General features: G+C 48.3%; 1 protein-coding gene across 4 annotated transcripts in view; it reads right to left on the bottom strand.

Annotated features, from left to right (window-relative positions):
- Window positions 1-17,157, bottom strand: part of LOC140384561 (acyl-CoA (8-3)-desaturase-like) — a 69,440-nt gene that overhangs the window by 21,577 nt on the left and 30,706 nt on the right. Inside the window, exons 2-5 of one of the 4 annotated variants that reach the window (XM_072466365.1) lie at window positions 12,579-12,689; window positions 11,346-11,543; window positions 10,758-10,871; window positions 1,751-1,957 (exon numbers count right to left, since the gene is read on the bottom strand). In XM_072466365.1, coding sequence (XP_072322466.1) covers window positions 1,751-1,957; window positions 10,758-10,871; window positions 11,346-11,543; window positions 12,579-12,689 — 630 coding nt within the window. The remainder of the gene's footprint in view (window positions 1-1,750; window positions 1,958-10,757; window positions 10,872-11,345; window positions 11,544-12,578; window positions 12,690-17,157) is intronic. The other 3 variants (XM_072466366.1, XM_072466367.1, XM_072466368.1) reach the window with 3 other exon arrangements.

Below are 17,157 nucleotides of genomic sequence, written 5' to 3'. Positions count from 1 at the left end.
TGTTTGAGATGGTGGAGGTCACCGGTTTGGACGGTGCTGCTGTAGGAGCTTTTACTGACATTTAATGCTCCTACACTGTCCGGTGCTAAATATGCACATCTACCGAGGCACAGCTAGCTAATTTGTTTTGCATTCACAATATTTAAGACCGGTCTAACTGCTTCAAGCATTTATCCAAATTATATTGCATTTGCCATTCATTTGCCCACTCACTCAACTTGTCCAAATCACACTGTGAGTGGGCAAATGAATGGTAAATGCAATATAATTTGGATAAATGCAAAGTTATCCACTTTGGTAGCAAAAACGAGAAGGCAGACTATCATCTGAATGGCCATAAATTATGAGAGGGGAAGATGCAAACGAAATGGATGTCCTCATACACCAGGCAATGAAGGCAAGTATGCAGGTACAGCAGGCGATGAAGAAGGCAAATGGTATGCTGGCCTTCATTGAGAGAAGATTTGAGTACAAGAGCCTTCATTGAGAGAAGATTTGCGTACAGGAGCAGGGATGTCTAGTTGACGTTATACAGGGCCTTGGGGAGGCCACACCTGGAATATTGTGTGCAATTGTGGGCTGCTTATCTGAGCAAGGATGTTCTTGCTCTAGAGGGAGTGCAGCGAAGGTTTACCAGACTGATTCCAGGGATGGCGGGACTGACGTATAATGAGAGATTAAGTCGGATAGGATTGTATTCGCTGGAGTTCAGAAAAATGAGAAACCTATAAAATTCTAACAGGACTGGACATGGTGGACGCAGGAAGGATGTTCCCGATGATGGTTGCCTTCAGAATCAGGGATCATAGTCTGAGGATACCAGGTAGACCATTTAGTACAGAGAGGAGAAATTGCTTCACCCAGAAATTGGCGAGCCTGTGGAATTCATTACCGCAGGAAGTAGTTGAGGCCAAAATATTGTGGATGGGATTCTCAGTTCCGGCGACAGCACACTCACACCCGCCGGTTTTCCGGCAGCATGGGATGGCACAATGGTAAATCCCATTGGTAAGTGGCGGGAATGGCGAATCCCGCTGACGGCGAGGGCGAGGAACACACAGCTGGCAGACCGTGGAATCCCGCCCTGTATGTTTCAAGAAGCAGTTAGATATAGCACTTAGGGCGAAGGGGATCAAAGGATACGAAAGTGGGATTAGGTTATTAAATTGGATGATCAGGCACAATCGTAATGAATGGCGGAGTCGGCTTGAAGGGCCTCCTTTTGTTCTTATTTTCGATGTATTTGTGAAAATCAGGCCTAAAAAGCAGTCCTAAAGTTGCAATCAACAAGCTAAGTTAAAAAAAAATACTTACTCTAATGTGGAGCCACAATGAGACTCTGGTAGCCATCACTTGTACTTCCTCCGCATCCCCCTTGGACACGTCTCTATCTCTGCACTACCCCGCCTCTATGGCAACCATCCCTCCCACACTCCTCCCTGGAGGCTGCTAATGTTTCCCTGCCCTCACCCCATTCTGGCATCTCTTCCCCAAAAACCTCTTATTCTGCAACCTCTACCCCATTCCCAGGCACTTCCTTCCTTGGACAACACTTGCACTCCAACCCGACCATCACTCGAGTCCTTTGCCCCACCCACCAGCACCTATTCTCATGGAAAGCAATCACAGTCACCACTCGATCCCACTCACCAGACACCCCATACCACTATTTAGAAAACCTAGCTTCCTAAATACATTTTTCCTGTTCACCAGCTTGCCCTTCCACTCTGACTGTCTGTATCTGACGGACCTTAACAGTTTCTAAAAGCCCTGCCAGTGAAGCTGTCAGGGTGTTGAGCAGCCGGCTGGATATCTTTGCTCCACTTGCCTCAACGGAGAGCTTCTTTCCCAGAACAAAAAAGATGGGATGCATGTTGATATCAGGGTCCTTGCGGAAGCAGTTGGGTTTGGCATGATGCTGAAAGTGGAGGTGGTTCCACCAGCTAGCTGGAGCACCCTAGAACCAGAAAAAAGGGAAACCATCAGGCCAGCTTGAGGGAATCAAATGCGAAAACACCTCCAAACCTCAAATAAAGTGTGCACAGCCTTCAGCCACACAGACTGAACTCACGCACCCACTGGCGTGAATATATTTTTATTTTGCCCCATATTAATATCAGTGTCCTGGGGGTGCGGGAGGGGGTCAGTCTATCTCTGCACTGATTATAAAAAGGGAATAACAATCATCGCTTCAAGATGTTCACTCTTTCTGGAATATAATTCACATGTGTGGGCTTCATGGAGAAAGTGTACGATGCAATAAACTAGAGAAGGAATTGTATTTCTTTTATTTATTTGTTCATGGAATGTGGGCATTGCTGACTAGACCAGCATTTATTGCCCATCCTAATTGCCCTTAGACAGTGGTTTTAAACAAACATTACAGGAGTTGATATGGAGTCAGTGCCCTGAAGCTGTTGATATGGAGTTGGTTTGGGGATGTGCACAGCATCGAGAGAGACAGACAGCAAAAAATATGGCGCATATGTTATAGAGATACAAATATAAAAGAGAGAGAGGAACCGAAGGCAAAATATAAAGAGAGCAAACAGCAGTTAGTGAGGGGCAGAGTACAAAAGAGGTTGACGGAAAGAGACAAAGAGGTACAGAGAGAAAAAGATGGACACAGGAATCTAGGCAGAAATAAGTAAGGAATTTCTTTGAAGCTGCATCTGTTTCAAAGCTTAATTTTGTCAGAAGTAGAGATATAGAGAAGGGAGAGAAAGAGAAGAAAGTGTGAGAGTAAAGTGGGGACAGGGAGAATGAGCATGAGACAGGAAGTGAATAAGGTAAATTAGAGAGACACATGTTACTGGGATGGGGTGTGGGCGCGATCTACTGGCCTTCCCCAGGATTCCCGATGTCTGTTACGCGTCGCGAGATCTAACCAGATTGTGTGAGATGTCAAGTTCTGGTCCCACCCACAATGGACGGGACCCAGTCTCACACGGCTAGGTGAGTTTAATAACACACTTAGCCATGCTCGCACCGGACTTAACAGCCGCCAGCATCTACTGGCCTTGCTAAGGAGACCCCAGCTGGGCGATGTTCAGTACTGGTCCCCCACAAACAAGGACTAGGTGGAACGGTACCTGGGGGGGGTCTCCCAAGAGAATGAAGACTGCCGAGTGGTCAGCCTCCAGGCAGGGTGGCACCGAGCACTGCTGGTGCCACCCAGGCAGCTCGGCACTGCTGGCCTATACCCTGGCAGTGCCACCTTGGCACCGCCAACCACATGCTAGCCTGGCACTGCCAGGAGCTCCACTCGCTGGATCTCCTCAGTGCAGGAAATTATGATGAGTGGAGCCTCGGGAGGGGAGTGGGAAGGGTGGCATTCCCCGCCGGGGCATTTATAAAACAGAGTGTTGTTCGATTGCGGGGTTGTTCCCACCTAGAACAGACTATTTTATTTTGGTGGAATCATGCCTTGTGTCTATGATACAGGAATATAGTAGTCTAGCAATGACTTCCATTGGTGACTATGTGGTGAGCAGTCACCAGGGTACTTGGTTTTTGCCCTTACTACCTGGTTTATGGGTGATTTCTTTGGAGGAAATTGGTGTAGTTGGATGGAATAAGTTGCCCTCGTTCGAGTAATATCCGGTAAAAATAGCTCAAGGCAGAAGTCGGGCAAGGGATCGCCGTCAGACTCAAAGTTTCTCTAAACTCAGCGGGAGGAACATGGCGGTGGTTCCTGTGGAGTCAGTGGCCCCTCAGTGGATGACTGAGAAGTTGGTCAGCTTCTTGACCGACAAATTTAAGAAGCAGCGGCAGGCGGTCACAGAAGACTTAGAGAGGGCAATGGAGGGGGCATTGGCCCCAATTCGGGCAGCCACGGACAAGATGGACGACACAGAAGGTGGAAGTGGTGCTTTCTGATCATAGTGATTGGATTATCTCCCTGTTGGCAAAGATGGCGTTGCTGACTGAAGAGCATAAAGCGCTCCTGACAGCAAACCTTAAGGATTGTTGGGCTGCTGGAGACCTGGAGGGATCCAACTCCATGGACTATATGTCTAAGATGTTCGGAAAGTTGGTGGAGGAGGAGGTCTTTTCGACCCCACCTGAGTTGGACCGGACCCAGAGATCACCGAGGCCAAAGGCCAGATCTGGGAAGCCACCACGGGCAATCATAGTCAGGTTTCCCTGGATAAGGTGCGGGTCCTGAGCTGGGTGAAGGGCCATTGAGACTGTCGATGGGAAGCCATGTCATCAGAATACATCAAGATGTACAAGAGCAATGTGAGATTTGGAGTGATGTATCTGGCTCGTCTTTGGGTGACTCTCAAGGACAGTGACTATTACTTCGATGCGCTGGAGGATGCAAATAAGTTTGTTAAGAAGCACGGGCTGGGGGTGAATTAAAGTGCTTAAGGGCATGTATTTGTATTTTCTGTGGGACTTTTGTAAGGTGGGGAAGGGGTTGGGGTTGTGCCTAGGTTTGTTGAGGGGTGTTTTTTGGGGCAGATTTGGGGCTTGGGTACTGCGCTGTTGGTATTCTGTTTTTTTATAATTTTGCAAGTAAGCTGTGTGTTGATTTTCCTCGAGGGTTTTGTATTAAAGTTTGGTTTGGACATGGGGCCTGACTGTTGATATACTGGTAAGTTGACTTTGATTTATACCCTGTGCAGGGGTCACCCTGCTTGCAGTATTGCTAGAGGGGGAGATGCCAGCAGCTGTTTACCATTGGGATGAGTGTTTGTGCTTTTTTAAGGTAGCAAGATTTGGCTTTTGTTTCTGGTTGGTTTGGTTTGGCAGATAGGGAGGGGAAGCTTTTGTTTCTCTGTTGGTTGATTGTTTGGTTTTCTGGGTGGGGTAGAGCTGGGAGAGGGGGGAGAGGTAGACTGCTGACATTGATCGTTCCTTTGTTTTTAGACTGGCTTGATGGACGATGTGGCGGCCATCCAAGGTTAGCCCAGAGGTGGTGCAGATTGAGGCACTGCTGGATTGCCTCACAGGGTGGCTATGGCTGATCTTGGGTCGGGGGTGGGCTCAGAGGCCCCCTATCCAGTTGATAACGTGGAATCTGAGGGTGTTGAGTGGCCCAGTAAAAAGGTGCCGGATGTTTGCGCACCCGAGGACCTTGAAGGCGAATGTGTTTTTCCCACAGGAGACCCATCTGAAAATTAAGGATCAAACAAGGTTGCAGAAGGGTTCTGGGGGGCAGGTATATCGCTCAGGTATTTATTGTAAGGCGCGGGGGATGCTGTGTTGATTAATAAGAGGGTGGCTTTTTCTACGGTTAATACATTTAAAATTTAAAAAGATCGCGGCCTAGTTTCGGGAGCCGTTCGGAGGAGGAGAAGCAGTCTCTGTCAGGGAGAGAACCTGAGAACATCTAAGACCCTAAGAAGATAAGTAAGTGATCTTTACTCATTTTTACTTTTATTACCTTTTCAAATTGTGTGTGTGTGGGGGGGAAAACTGAAGTGACATCACAGAAAAGCTGTGACCTGAGTGGCTGGTTGGGAACCTACACTAAATTAAAAAAATTAAGCATTGGTAACTAATTAAACATAATTACTTAATTATAATTTAGAGGGGTATCTAAGCCAGAAATCGGAGAGTACTATATTTAGCTTTCACATCTATAGTAGAAATCTAGTGCTAGGAAACAGATAGTTAACAGTAACTTAAAAAAATTTTTTTTAAAGAAAAACTTATAATTTTAATTTACTAATTAATTGAGGCAATGTCAGTTAGAGGGATGCAGTGCTCTGACTGTGAGATGTGGCACGTCCGGGAGGCTTCCAGCGTCCCAGATGGCTTCATCTGCAGAAAGTGCAGCCAACTGGAGCTCCTCACAGACCGCATGGTTCGGTTAGAGCAGCAATTGGATGCACTTAGGAGCATGCAGGTGGCGGAAAGCGTCATAGATCGCAGTTATATAAATGTGGTCACACCCAAGGTGCAGGCAGAGAAATGGGTGACCACCAGAAAGGGCAGGCAGTCAGTGCAGGAATCCCCTGTGGTTGTCCCCCTCTCGAACAGGTATACCCCTTTGGATACTGTCGGGGGGGATAGCCTATCAGGGGAAAACAGCAGCAGCCAGAGCAGTGGCACCACGGCTGACTCTGATGTTCAGAAAGGAGGGTCAAAGCGCAGAAGAACAATAGTAATAGGGGACTCTATAGTCAGGGGCACAGATAGGCGCTTCTGTGGACGTGAAAGAGACTCCAGGATGGTATGTTGCCTACCTGGTGCCAGGGTCCAGGATGTCTCCGAACGGGTAGAGGGCATCCTGAAGGGGGAGGGCAAACAGGCAGAGGTCGTTGTACATATTGGTACTAACGACATAGGCAGGAAGGGGCATGAGGTCCTGCAGCAGGAGTTCAGGGAGCTAGGCAGAAAATTAAAAGACAGGACCTTTAGGGTTGTAATCTCGGGATTACTCCCTGTGCCACGTGCCAGTGAGGCTAGAAATAGGAATATAGAGCAGCTAAACACGTGGCTAAACAGCTGGTGTAGGAGGGAGGGTTTCCGTTATCTGGACCACTGGGAGCTCTTCCGGGGCAGGTGTGACCTATATAAGAAGGACGGGTTGCATCTAAGCTGGAGAGGCATAAATATCCTGGCCGCGAGGTTTGCTAGTGTCACACGGGAGGGTTTAAACTAGTATGGCAGGGGGGTGGGCACGGGAGCAATAGGTCAGAAGGTGAGAGCATTGAGGGAGAAGTAGGGAATAGGGACAGTGTGGCTCTGAGGCAGAGCAGACAGGGAGAAGTTGCTGAACACAGCGGGTCTGCTGGCCTGAAGTGCATATGTTTTAATGCAAGAAGTATTACGGGTAAGGCAGATGAACTTAGAGCTTGGATTAGTACTTGGAACTATGATGTTGTTGCCATTACAGAGACCTGGTTGAGGGAAGGGCAGGATTGGCAGCTTAACGTTCCAGGATTTAGATGTTTCCGGCGGGATAGAGGGGGATGTAAAAGGGGTGGCGGAGTTGCGCTACTGGTTTGGGAGAATATCACAGCTGTACTACGGGAGGACACCTCAGAGGGCAGTGAGGCTATATGGGTAGAGATCAGGAATAAGAAGGGTGCAGTCACAATGTTGGGGGTTTCCTACAGGCCTCCCAACAGCCAGCGGGAGATAGAGGAGCAGATAGGTAGACAGATTTTGGAAAAGAGTAAAAACAACAGGGTTGTGGTGATGGGAGACTTCAACTTCCCCAATATTGACTGGGACTCACTTAGTGCCAGGGGCTTAGACGGGGCAGAGTTTGTAAGGAGCATCCAGAAGGGCTTTTAAAACAATATGTAGACAGTCCAACTAGGGAAGGGGCGGTACTGGACCTGGTATTGGGGAATGAGCCCGGCCAGGTGGTAGAAGTTTCAGTAGGGGAGCATTTCGGGAAAAGTGACCACAATTCAGTAAGTTTTAAAGTGCTGGTGGACAAGGATAAGAGTGGTCCTAGGATGAATGTGCTAAATTGGGGGAAGGCTAATGATAACAATATTAGGCGGGAACTGAAGAACCTAGATTGGGGGCGGATGTTTGAGGGCAAATCAACATCTGACATGTGGAAGGCTTTCAAGTGTCAGTTGGAAAGAATTCAGGACCGGCATGTTCCTGTGAGGAAGAAGGATAAATACGACAATTTTCGGGAACCTTGGATAACGAGAGATATTGTAGGTCTCGTCAAAAAGAAAAAGGAGGCATTTGTCAGGGCTAAAAGGCTGGGAACAGATGAAGCCTGTGTGGAATATAAGGAAAGTAGGAAGGAACTTAGGCAAGGAGTCAGGAGGGCTAGAAGGGGTCACGAAAAGTCATTGGCAAATAGGGTTCACGAAAATCCCAAGGCTTTTTACATGTACATAAAAAGCAAGAGGGTAGCCAGGGAAAGGGTTGGCCCACTGAAGGATAGGCAAGGGAATCTATGTGTGGAGCCAGAGGAAATGGGCGAGGTACTGAATGAATACTTAGCATCAGTGTTCACCAAAGAGAAGGAATTGGTAGATGTTGAGTTTGGAGAAGGGTGTGTAGATAGCCTGGGTCACCTTGAGATCCAAAAAGACGAGGTGTTGGGCGTCTTAAAAAATATTAAGGTAGATAAGTCCCCAGGGCCTGATGGGATCTACCCCAGAATACTGAAGGAGGCTGGAGAGGAAATTGCTGAGGCCTTGACAGAAATCTTTAGATCCTCACTGTCTTCAGGGGATGTCCCGGAGGACTGGAGAATAGCCAATGTTGTTCCTCTGTTTAAGAAGGGTAGCAAGGATAATCCAGGGAACGACAGGCCGGTGAGCCTTACTTCAGTGGTAGGGAAATTACTGGAGAGAATTCTTCGAGACAGGATCTACTCCCATTTGGAAGCAAATGGACGTATTAGTGAGAGGCAGAATGGTTTTGTGAAGGGGAGGTCGTGTCTCACTAACTTGATAGAGTTTTTCGAGGAGGTCACAAAGATGATTGATGCTGGTAGGGCAGTGGATGTTGTCTATATGGACTTCAGTAAGGCCTTTAACAAGGTCCCTCATGGTAGACTAGTACAAAAGGTGAAGTCACACGGGATCAGGGGTGAGCTGGCAAGGTAGATACAGAACTGGCTAGGTCATAGAAGGCAGAGAGTAGCAATGGAAGGATGCTTTTCTAATTGGAGGGCTGTGACCAGTGGTGTTCCACAGGGATCAGTGCTGGGACCTTTGCTCTTTGTAGTATATATAAATGATTTGGAGGAAAATGTAACTGGTCTGATTAGTAAGTTTGCAGACGACACAAAGGTTGGTGGAATTGCGGATAGCGATGAGGACTGTCAGAGGATACAGCAGGATTTAGATTGTTTGGAGACTTGGGCGGAGAGATGGTAGATGGAGTTTAATCCGGACAAATGTGAGGTAATGCATTTTGGAAGGTCTAATGCAGGTCGGGAACATACAGTGAATGGTAGAACCCTCAAGAGTATTGAAAGTCAGAGAGATCTAGGAGTACAGGTCCACAGGTCACTGAAAGGGGCAACACAGGTGGAGAAGGTAGTCAAGAAGGCATACGGCATGCTTGCCTTCATTGGCCGGGGCATTGAGTATAAGAATTGGCAAGTCATGTTGCAGCTGTATAGAACCTTAGTTAGGCCACACTTGGAGTATAGTGTTCAATACTGGTCGCCACAGTACTAGAAGGATGTGGAGGCTTTAGAGAGGGTGCAGAAGAGATTTACCAGAATGTTGCCTGGTATGGAGGGCATTAGCTATGAGGAGCAGTTGAATAAACTCGGTTTGTTCTCATTGGAACGAAGGAGGTTGAGGGGCGACCTGATAGAGGTCTACAAAATTATGAGGGGCATAGACAGAGTGGATAGTCAGAGGCTTTTCCCCGGGGTAGAGGGGTCAATTACTAGGGGGCATAGGTTTAAGGTGAGAGGGGCAAGGTTTAGAGTAGATGTACGAGGCAAGCTTTTTACACAGAGGGTAGTGGGTGCCTGGAATTCTCTACCGGAGGAGGTGGTGGAAGCAGGGACGATAGTGACATTTAAGGGGCATCTTGACAAATACATGAATAGGATGGGAATAGAGGGATACGGACCCAGGAAGTGTAGAAGATTGTAGTTTAGTCGGGCAGCATGGTCGGCACGGACTTGGAGGGCCGAAGGGCCTGTTCCTGTGCTGTACATTTCTTTGTTCTTTGTACATTGGCAGACCTAAGTGGGAGGTACGTAATCATCAGTGGGTCACTGGCGGGTATTCCGGTGGTGTTGGTCAATGTGCATGCACCAAACTGGGATGAAATGGCATTCATTAATAAGATCCTGGTTACTTTCCCAGACCTTGATTCACATCGGTTAATTAGGGGGGTGGGGAAGGACTTCACTTATGTTTTAGATCCTAGGATGGCTAGGTCAAGTCCCAAGTCACTGAGTCGATCTGGGATGGCAAAAGAGGTATTGGTGTTCATGGAACAGATTGGAGGGTGGGGGGTCAGACCCGTGGATATTTAAGTTTACAAGGAATAAGGGGTGGGATTCTCCCTTGCCTGGCGCCGATAGCATAATTGGCGATTGGGCGGAGAACCGACTCCGAAATCGGGGCTGGCCAGCCATACTCCGCCCCCTCCGAAATGGCGTCATCGTGGCGCGCATGCGCAGTTGTAGTCGTAAAAGACCACACATGCACTGCTGGCGACAGCACTTAACCGCTGAAGCAGAGAATCCAACCAAAGGAGGTTTCTTTTTTTTTTTCCTCACGTCCATTGGGTTTACACCCGGATTGACTTATTTGTGGTGGGTAGGTAGGTCTCTTCTCCCTGGGGTAAGCTGGGGTGGGGCACTCAGTAATAAGTGATATGGGATCATGCTCCACATTTTGTGGACTTTTGTTGGAGCCGGCCCGTTCTCAGTGACCACCGTGAAGTTTAGGCACGCCGTTGCTCGCGGATGAGGGATTCTGTGAGCGAATATCCTCTGTCGTTGGAGAGTAAGTTGAATTCAACAGGAATGAGGTGGTCTCACCTTCGAGCCTGCTCCACCATTCAAGTATACCATGAGGGGTCGGCGGTAGGGTTCTTCTCAAGATGGCAGCCTTTCATCTCCTTTCTCAGAGATCGGGTTACCATCAGCTGTTCGGGAGGATGGGGGTTTGACTCTGTATTTTGTTTAAGTTTTTTTAAAATCTCATACGGGTATGGGGGGGGGGGGTTGGGGGGATTGGGCGGTTGTTGTATTGTTGTTTGTGTATAATTTAAAAATATAACTTAATAAAAATATATTTCTTAAAAATAATAGACGAGCAACAAAGCAGTGCAGTAAATTCCATACATACAGTGTGACCCACCTTCAGGTGGCCAATAATAAACTTGTGGACAAGATGGTTCCACTTGGACTTGCTAAACACAGAGAGATGCCCAAAGTCATGCTGTAGCCAACCACCCTGAGCCTGTAAATAAAACCACAAGAGAGCACATTACAACTAAATACCACAACAATTTTCATCAACTGGGAAATCCATGTTACTGTGGCCAGTCTGAGCTTACGGTTAAAATTACTCTTCGTACTAAGCACAGGAATCATAGGTCCCAGGTTGGAATCCTGATCTTTGATCAGACTGATTGCAAATCTGCTAGTTAGAACAGCCCTCTCTGAAGTGACTGGGCTAAATCAAAGCTTTTGATATTCAGAAATCCCGAATCACATGGTGACTGGTGAAATATAATTTCTGGCAGTTCATAAGGTAAATATTGTCGACATGATTCACTGATGACCACAACTTTTAAACATTATATTACACACTTAGACAAATCAGACTGAGAAACAAATCCCACTTCACGTAGTGCACACTCCAGTTAACAGGTCAGCTGGATGTGTGCAGGAGGAGTTCACCTAGTTATGCGCCTGCTAACTGTGAACCTACCTGCACAATGGCCAGGAGAGCTGTGCTGATCAGAAAAGGGACAAGGGAGGTGCCAAAATACCACAGGGTGAGCCAGGCCGCAGCATCGAGGAGCAGAAGGTGCACTAGCAGTCCAGCAAAGAACAGTTTATTTGGCTTTAGGAGGTTTGTCCTTTCCACCAGGGCACGTAGTTCCCGGAAATCGTCCGTTGCCGGTTTCTGAGAGAGAAATGGAGAAAATGACCATCGGCATCAAAAGCAAAGTGCTGCTAAACAGTGTTAGTAGGACTGCACCTTAAGCGATCACTCGCATTGAGAAATTTGTGCTCTCTTGAACCATCTTGTCCAAATAATGTTGAAAAGCAGGTGGCTATTTTCTGTGTAGGTGTAAACAGGACAGCACCCTGTAAATCTTTCTTTGGCATTCATGGCATAGCAACAATTCTCCAGTCAGGAAGATTTGTATTTATATAACGGGCTGGATTTTCCGCAGCCCCGTGTCAAAATCGCGTTCGGCACGGGGGCGGAGAATCCAATTTCACGCCGAAATCGGGCCCGGTGCCGGTCCAGCAATTCTCCGGGACCCGAGAATCGGCATGGTCGCAGAGTACTCCGTGCGGCTGGAGGCCCATTGCCAGAGGACAGCCCAGCGATCCTGCGCTCCCGACCGGCCGAGTTCCCAGCAGCGTGGAACTAACTCAGTCCGCGGCCGCCCTGGTGGCGGGCGGGGGGGGGAATCGGACACCGGGGGGCTGGCCTTATAGGCGGCCGGGGTCAGATCCGCGCGCCCGATCGGGGGGGGGGGGGGGGGGGGGTCTCTTTTCTCGGTGTGGTTCCGTGGTCCGAGACTGCCATGACGCTCGGCGCGGCCGCTGGAGGCCGCCGCCATGCGCCTGCGCGGACTCAAAACCAGAAGTGCGGGGGCCCATATCCGCAGCTAAAGGTGCATGAATTACTCTGGGTCCCTGCTAGTCCCTTGCAGGTCATTGAATCAGCTCCACTCTTTCCCAGGAATCTCCAGAGTAAAGCGCCTTCGTTTTTACGCCGGTGTGGAGACATAGTCCAATTTTGGGAGAATCCAGCCCCGTGTCTTTGGTGACATCAGGATGACCCAAAGAACATTACAGCCAATTAAGCATAATTAATGTGCATTGGGACATGTACACAGCAAGATCCCAGAAATAGCAATGTGATAATAACCAGATATTCTTTCCAGGTCCCATTCTGCAGAACAGTGATTGAGAAAGTACTCACACTTTTCCACGATTCCAAGCTGGGCTGGTCAGGAGCAAGCTCTCCGATCAGCAGTGATTTCAGGTACTTGTTCACTAGCGTCTTATCAATATGAAAGGCAGTAAAAGCATCCTAAAGGAAGAGACCAATAGTTATCCTGCGTAAAATGACATCATTTATACAAACAATAGGGTACAGTTTGAAAGTGTTGCAAAAGCTCAGATTTTGTTTTAAACTACAGAAATCTAGATGGAAGGTGAAATCTAGATGGAAGGTGAAATCAAATCAAGCTGAGCTCCACCAAGGCTAAAAAGATTGGGACTGTTGTAAGAATCCATCCTGCCCATTTTCTTTTCTTATTTTATTTTTGTCCATGGAACCATAATCGGAATGTCTTTAAGCAGAAGACTTGAGCTGAAGCAGCTTGTTTGATAGGATATTGTGTTCCCAGGTTTTATATTTGGAGAGGAGAGGCCAGATTGTTCAGCGCAAAGTGAATTTTAGGAACTGGTTTTGGAGGAAATCAGTTCGATTGGCTAACGGATGGCCAAGGACCGTGTTCTGCCTGACCAGTGATTGGTTCCTGTGTGACGCTTTCTGGGAGAACTTGGCAGAAGTATTTAGCCCTTGGAAGTGAAACAAACTCTCCCTCTCCTGCTTTCTGAAATGAAAGAACTGCTTTATTGCTCTAAAACCAGTGAGCACTACCCCAGGGGTCGTTACATACTTCAGATACATAAATTGAAAACTGATCCCAAACCTGGAGGAAGGGAAGATGCAGGGAAGCAAGACCTTTGATTGACACGGGTATTAAGGATTACAGGAGACCGATAATACCCACAATCAGGTCAGCCGTCATCTTATTGAATGTTTTTGAAAATTCATTCACAGGATGGCTACACCAGCATTTATTGCCCATCCCTAATTGCCCTTGTGAAGGTGGTGGAGAGCTGCCTTCTTGAACTGCTGCAGTGTAGGTACACCCACATGGTTGTTATGAAGGGAGTTCAAGGATTTTGAGCCAGGAACAGTGAAAGAATTGTGACATATTTCCAAGTCAAGATGGTGTGAGGTTCAGAGGGGAACTTCCAATTGGTGTTCCCATGCATCGGCTGACTGGTGGTGGCGCACGCTCGAGGGGCCGAATGGACTATTCCTGCTCCTGTTTCTCATGATCTATACAGTTTTGATGTTTTGGGAAAGAATAGGTCAGAGTAGCTAAATTAATGTTTCGACACGGTCAGGATTTAGGGAGGAGGAAGAACGTGCAGGATGAGGTCGGAGCTTAGGTGGAACATTGGGCAATGCTTAGACCGGCAAATTTTACAATATCATCAGAATAAAATATCAAGAAAAATGAGGTGGGAGACAGAGACTGAAAATGAGAATGGAGAGAAGGATTGCCTACTTATTGGCAAATCTGTTCCTTTATTCTGTGTAGGAGAGTGTTCATGAGATTGTTCACGTGAGTTGTTGGCGATGACTCTTGGTTGTACTAAGGTTTTAGACCTGCTGGATTATTTTAGCTGAGTTAGAGGAGCCTTTTGTTGGGTGGGTCCTTGGAGATTTTTCAGGGGGCAATGTAAACTCAAACTAATGAAAATACACACATATGATTGAAACAGTTATTGCAGAGGGGGCTAACTTGAACAATAAATTGCTTCATTCACTGAGCGGATTACTTTGCCAACATAACACTCTTACATATGAACATACAAATTAGGAGTAGGAATAGGCCATTCAGCCCCTCAAGCCTGTTACACCATTCAGTAAGATCATGGGTACAATCTAACCAAATTGCAACAGGGTCCTGTGTCACGTACATTTATTTGGATGTTTACCAGCATTCATAACACCAGGAAAGACCATGCTATTGAACGAGACTCTGCTGCAATCTGGGGCCTCAGCAGGGAATGCCCCACCAAGGCCACACTTGGTCCCGTTTACTGCATTGAGGAGCTCCACTCACCAGAATGCCTCCGTGCAGGAGGAAGTCAGACCACCATTTGTAAATGGTGTCCTGATCGCCTGACCCCCACCCCCCCCACCCCCCGTCACCCTCAGACCCTCCAAAATCCCAACTTACCTACAAAGGGGTCCTCGCACCCCCTCCCAAACCCAACTTACACAGGCAGGGCACCCCAGGGCCCGGACCCAGCGTGGGCACAATACCAGCCTGGCAGTGGGCATTACTAGCCTGGAACCCTGGCAGTGTCCCTGCCAGCCTGGACAACTTGGAAATATATATATAATATATACATATATCATTCTGGCTTTACACTGACTCAAGATATGGCTGGCTATGACTCACACAAAATACATTTGTGGCCTTCACAAAACCATAGCAATCTCGTCATCTCCAAAGATGTCCCCTTGACTGCAGTAATCAAATTCTAAGGAAATGCACAAAGGCCGCTTTACATTTCTGAGGTAAAGCCCTAGCCAAAGAAGACAATGCATCTGTGAAGGCAAATGGATCCTAAAATCTTTGGTAAACTTATTAATGAATGAAATATTAACCATCTCAATAATCCTGACCAGGAAGGAGTCTGGGTCATGTAGAGTGTCCAGTTTGGGGAGCTGGTAACAGCGTCTCTACCTTTTGCTCTGGCAAAGTTGTCTTCAAACCCGGTGGTTGTTTCCACTTTAAAAATATGGAGGCAACTCCATCAGCACTTCAAGTTGGGGTCAGCATCAAGGTGGGCCTCAATTGTTCAAACTAGCGAAGTTGGATACCACATTTGGGAGATAGAAGGGGAAGGGGCTGGAGAGAGAGAGGGATTTATTTTTAGGGGTGGTTTGCCAGCCTGGAGAAGCAAAAAGAGAAAGTCGGGTTCTTGAGCTCGGGCACACTTAGGTACCTCCAGGTTCGTAATTTTGTTCGATTGATATTTCCGACATTTCCAGTTGTGCCGCCTTTAACCTTATTGGATAGGATGCTTTCTTGTTTGGGATCGGAAGAGGGTAATAAGTCCGGGATCTGTGGATGTATTTTGGGGGAAGAGTCAGTCTCGGTGGAAGGAGTGAAGGTTAAATGGGAGGAGGGACACCCATGTTGGATGAGGGGGGGGGGTGTAGTGAGTCCCTCTGCATGGTGAACACCACATCATTCTGTGCGACGCTGAGTTTGATCCAACTCAAGGTAGTGTTTAAGGTGCACCTCACGAAGGCCAGAATAAATTGTTTCTTGGAGGGGATTGAGGATAGGTACGAGCGCTGTTCGAGAGGGCCTGCGAACCACATGCACATGTTCTGGTCCTGTCCCAAGCTTGTGGGTTTCTGCGTCTTTTTTTCTAGCACCATATCGGCAATCCTGAATATTGAGTTGGAGCCGTGTCCTTTAGTTGCTATATAGGGGTATCGACCCTGCTGGAGACGCGGACGGGTAGAGATGCCTTGGCACTCGTCTCGCTAATTGCTCAGGGGCAAATCCTCCTGATTTAGAGACTGGTGATACCACAAAGTACCTCGGCATGGCTAGGTGATTTGCTGGAGTTTTGCACCTCGAGAAGGTGAACTATACAGTGTGTGGGTCAATTGAAGGGTTCTACTGCAGATGGCAACCGTTCATATTGTACTTTAAGAAACTGGGGCGAGATTCTCCGACCCCCCGCCGGGTCGGAGAATCGCCGGGGGCTGGCGTGAATCCCGCCCCCGCCGGTTGCCGAATTCTCCGGCACCGGATATTCGGCGGGGGCGGGAATCGCGCCGCGCTGGTTGGCGCCCCCCCCCGATTCTCCGGCCCGGATGGGCTGAAGTCCCGCTGCTAAAATGCCTGTCCCGCCGGCGTAGATTAAACCACCTACCTTACCGGCGGGACAAGGTGGCGCGGGCAGGCTCCGGGGTCCTGGGGGGGGCGTGGGGCGATCTGGCCCCGGGGGGTGCCCCCACGGTGGCCTGGCCCACGATCGGGGTCCACCGATCCGCGAGCGGGCCTGTGCCGTGGGGGCACTCTTTTCCTTCCGCCTTCGCCACGGTCTCCACCATGGCGGAGGCAGAAGAGACTCCCTCCACTGCGCATGCGCGGGAATGCCATCAGCGGCCGCTGACGCTCCCGCGCATGCGCCGCCCGGAGATGTCATTTCCGCGCCAGCTGGTGGGGCACCAAAGGCCTTTTCCGCCAGCTTGCGGGGCGGAAATTCGTCCGGCGCCTGCCTAGCCCCTTAAGGTTGGGGCTCGGCCCCCAAAGATGCGGAGGATTCCGCACCTTTGGGGCGATGCGATGCCCAACTGATTTGCGCCATTTTGGGCGCCAGTCGGCGAACATCGCGCCGATACCGGAGAATTTTGCCCCAGATCACTGTTAGCTGTTGGGGGGGTGCCTGGGTGAGTAAGGGGGTTTAATAGGTTATTGTTTTTATTATTTTGTTTACTGTTGCTTGTAATTTTTTGTATAAAACGAAAGTTTAATAAAAAATATTTTCAAAAATAATCCTGACCAGGAATATACATCCTTTGTCTAAATCAAGGGGCAGAAGTGAGAGTTATGTCGCATAACGTTCCCCACCCCCAATTTGCTAGAACCTGCAAAATTGCCTTGTGAAGCTAAAAGAGTCAGTCTGCCATCTTCCATCAACCAAATAATAGCAGAAGCAGAGTT

The sequence above is a fragment of the Scyliorhinus torazame genome, chromosome 10, assembly GCF_047496885.1.
Source record: "Scyliorhinus torazame isolate Kashiwa2021f chromosome 10, sScyTor2.1, whole genome shotgun sequence".
Taxonomy (NCBI): domain Eukaryota; kingdom Metazoa; phylum Chordata; class Chondrichthyes; order Carcharhiniformes; family Scyliorhinidae; genus Scyliorhinus; species Scyliorhinus torazame.
The sequence above is the reverse complement of the archived record's forward strand: the minus strand, read 5'-3'. Positions and strand labels throughout refer to the sequence as shown.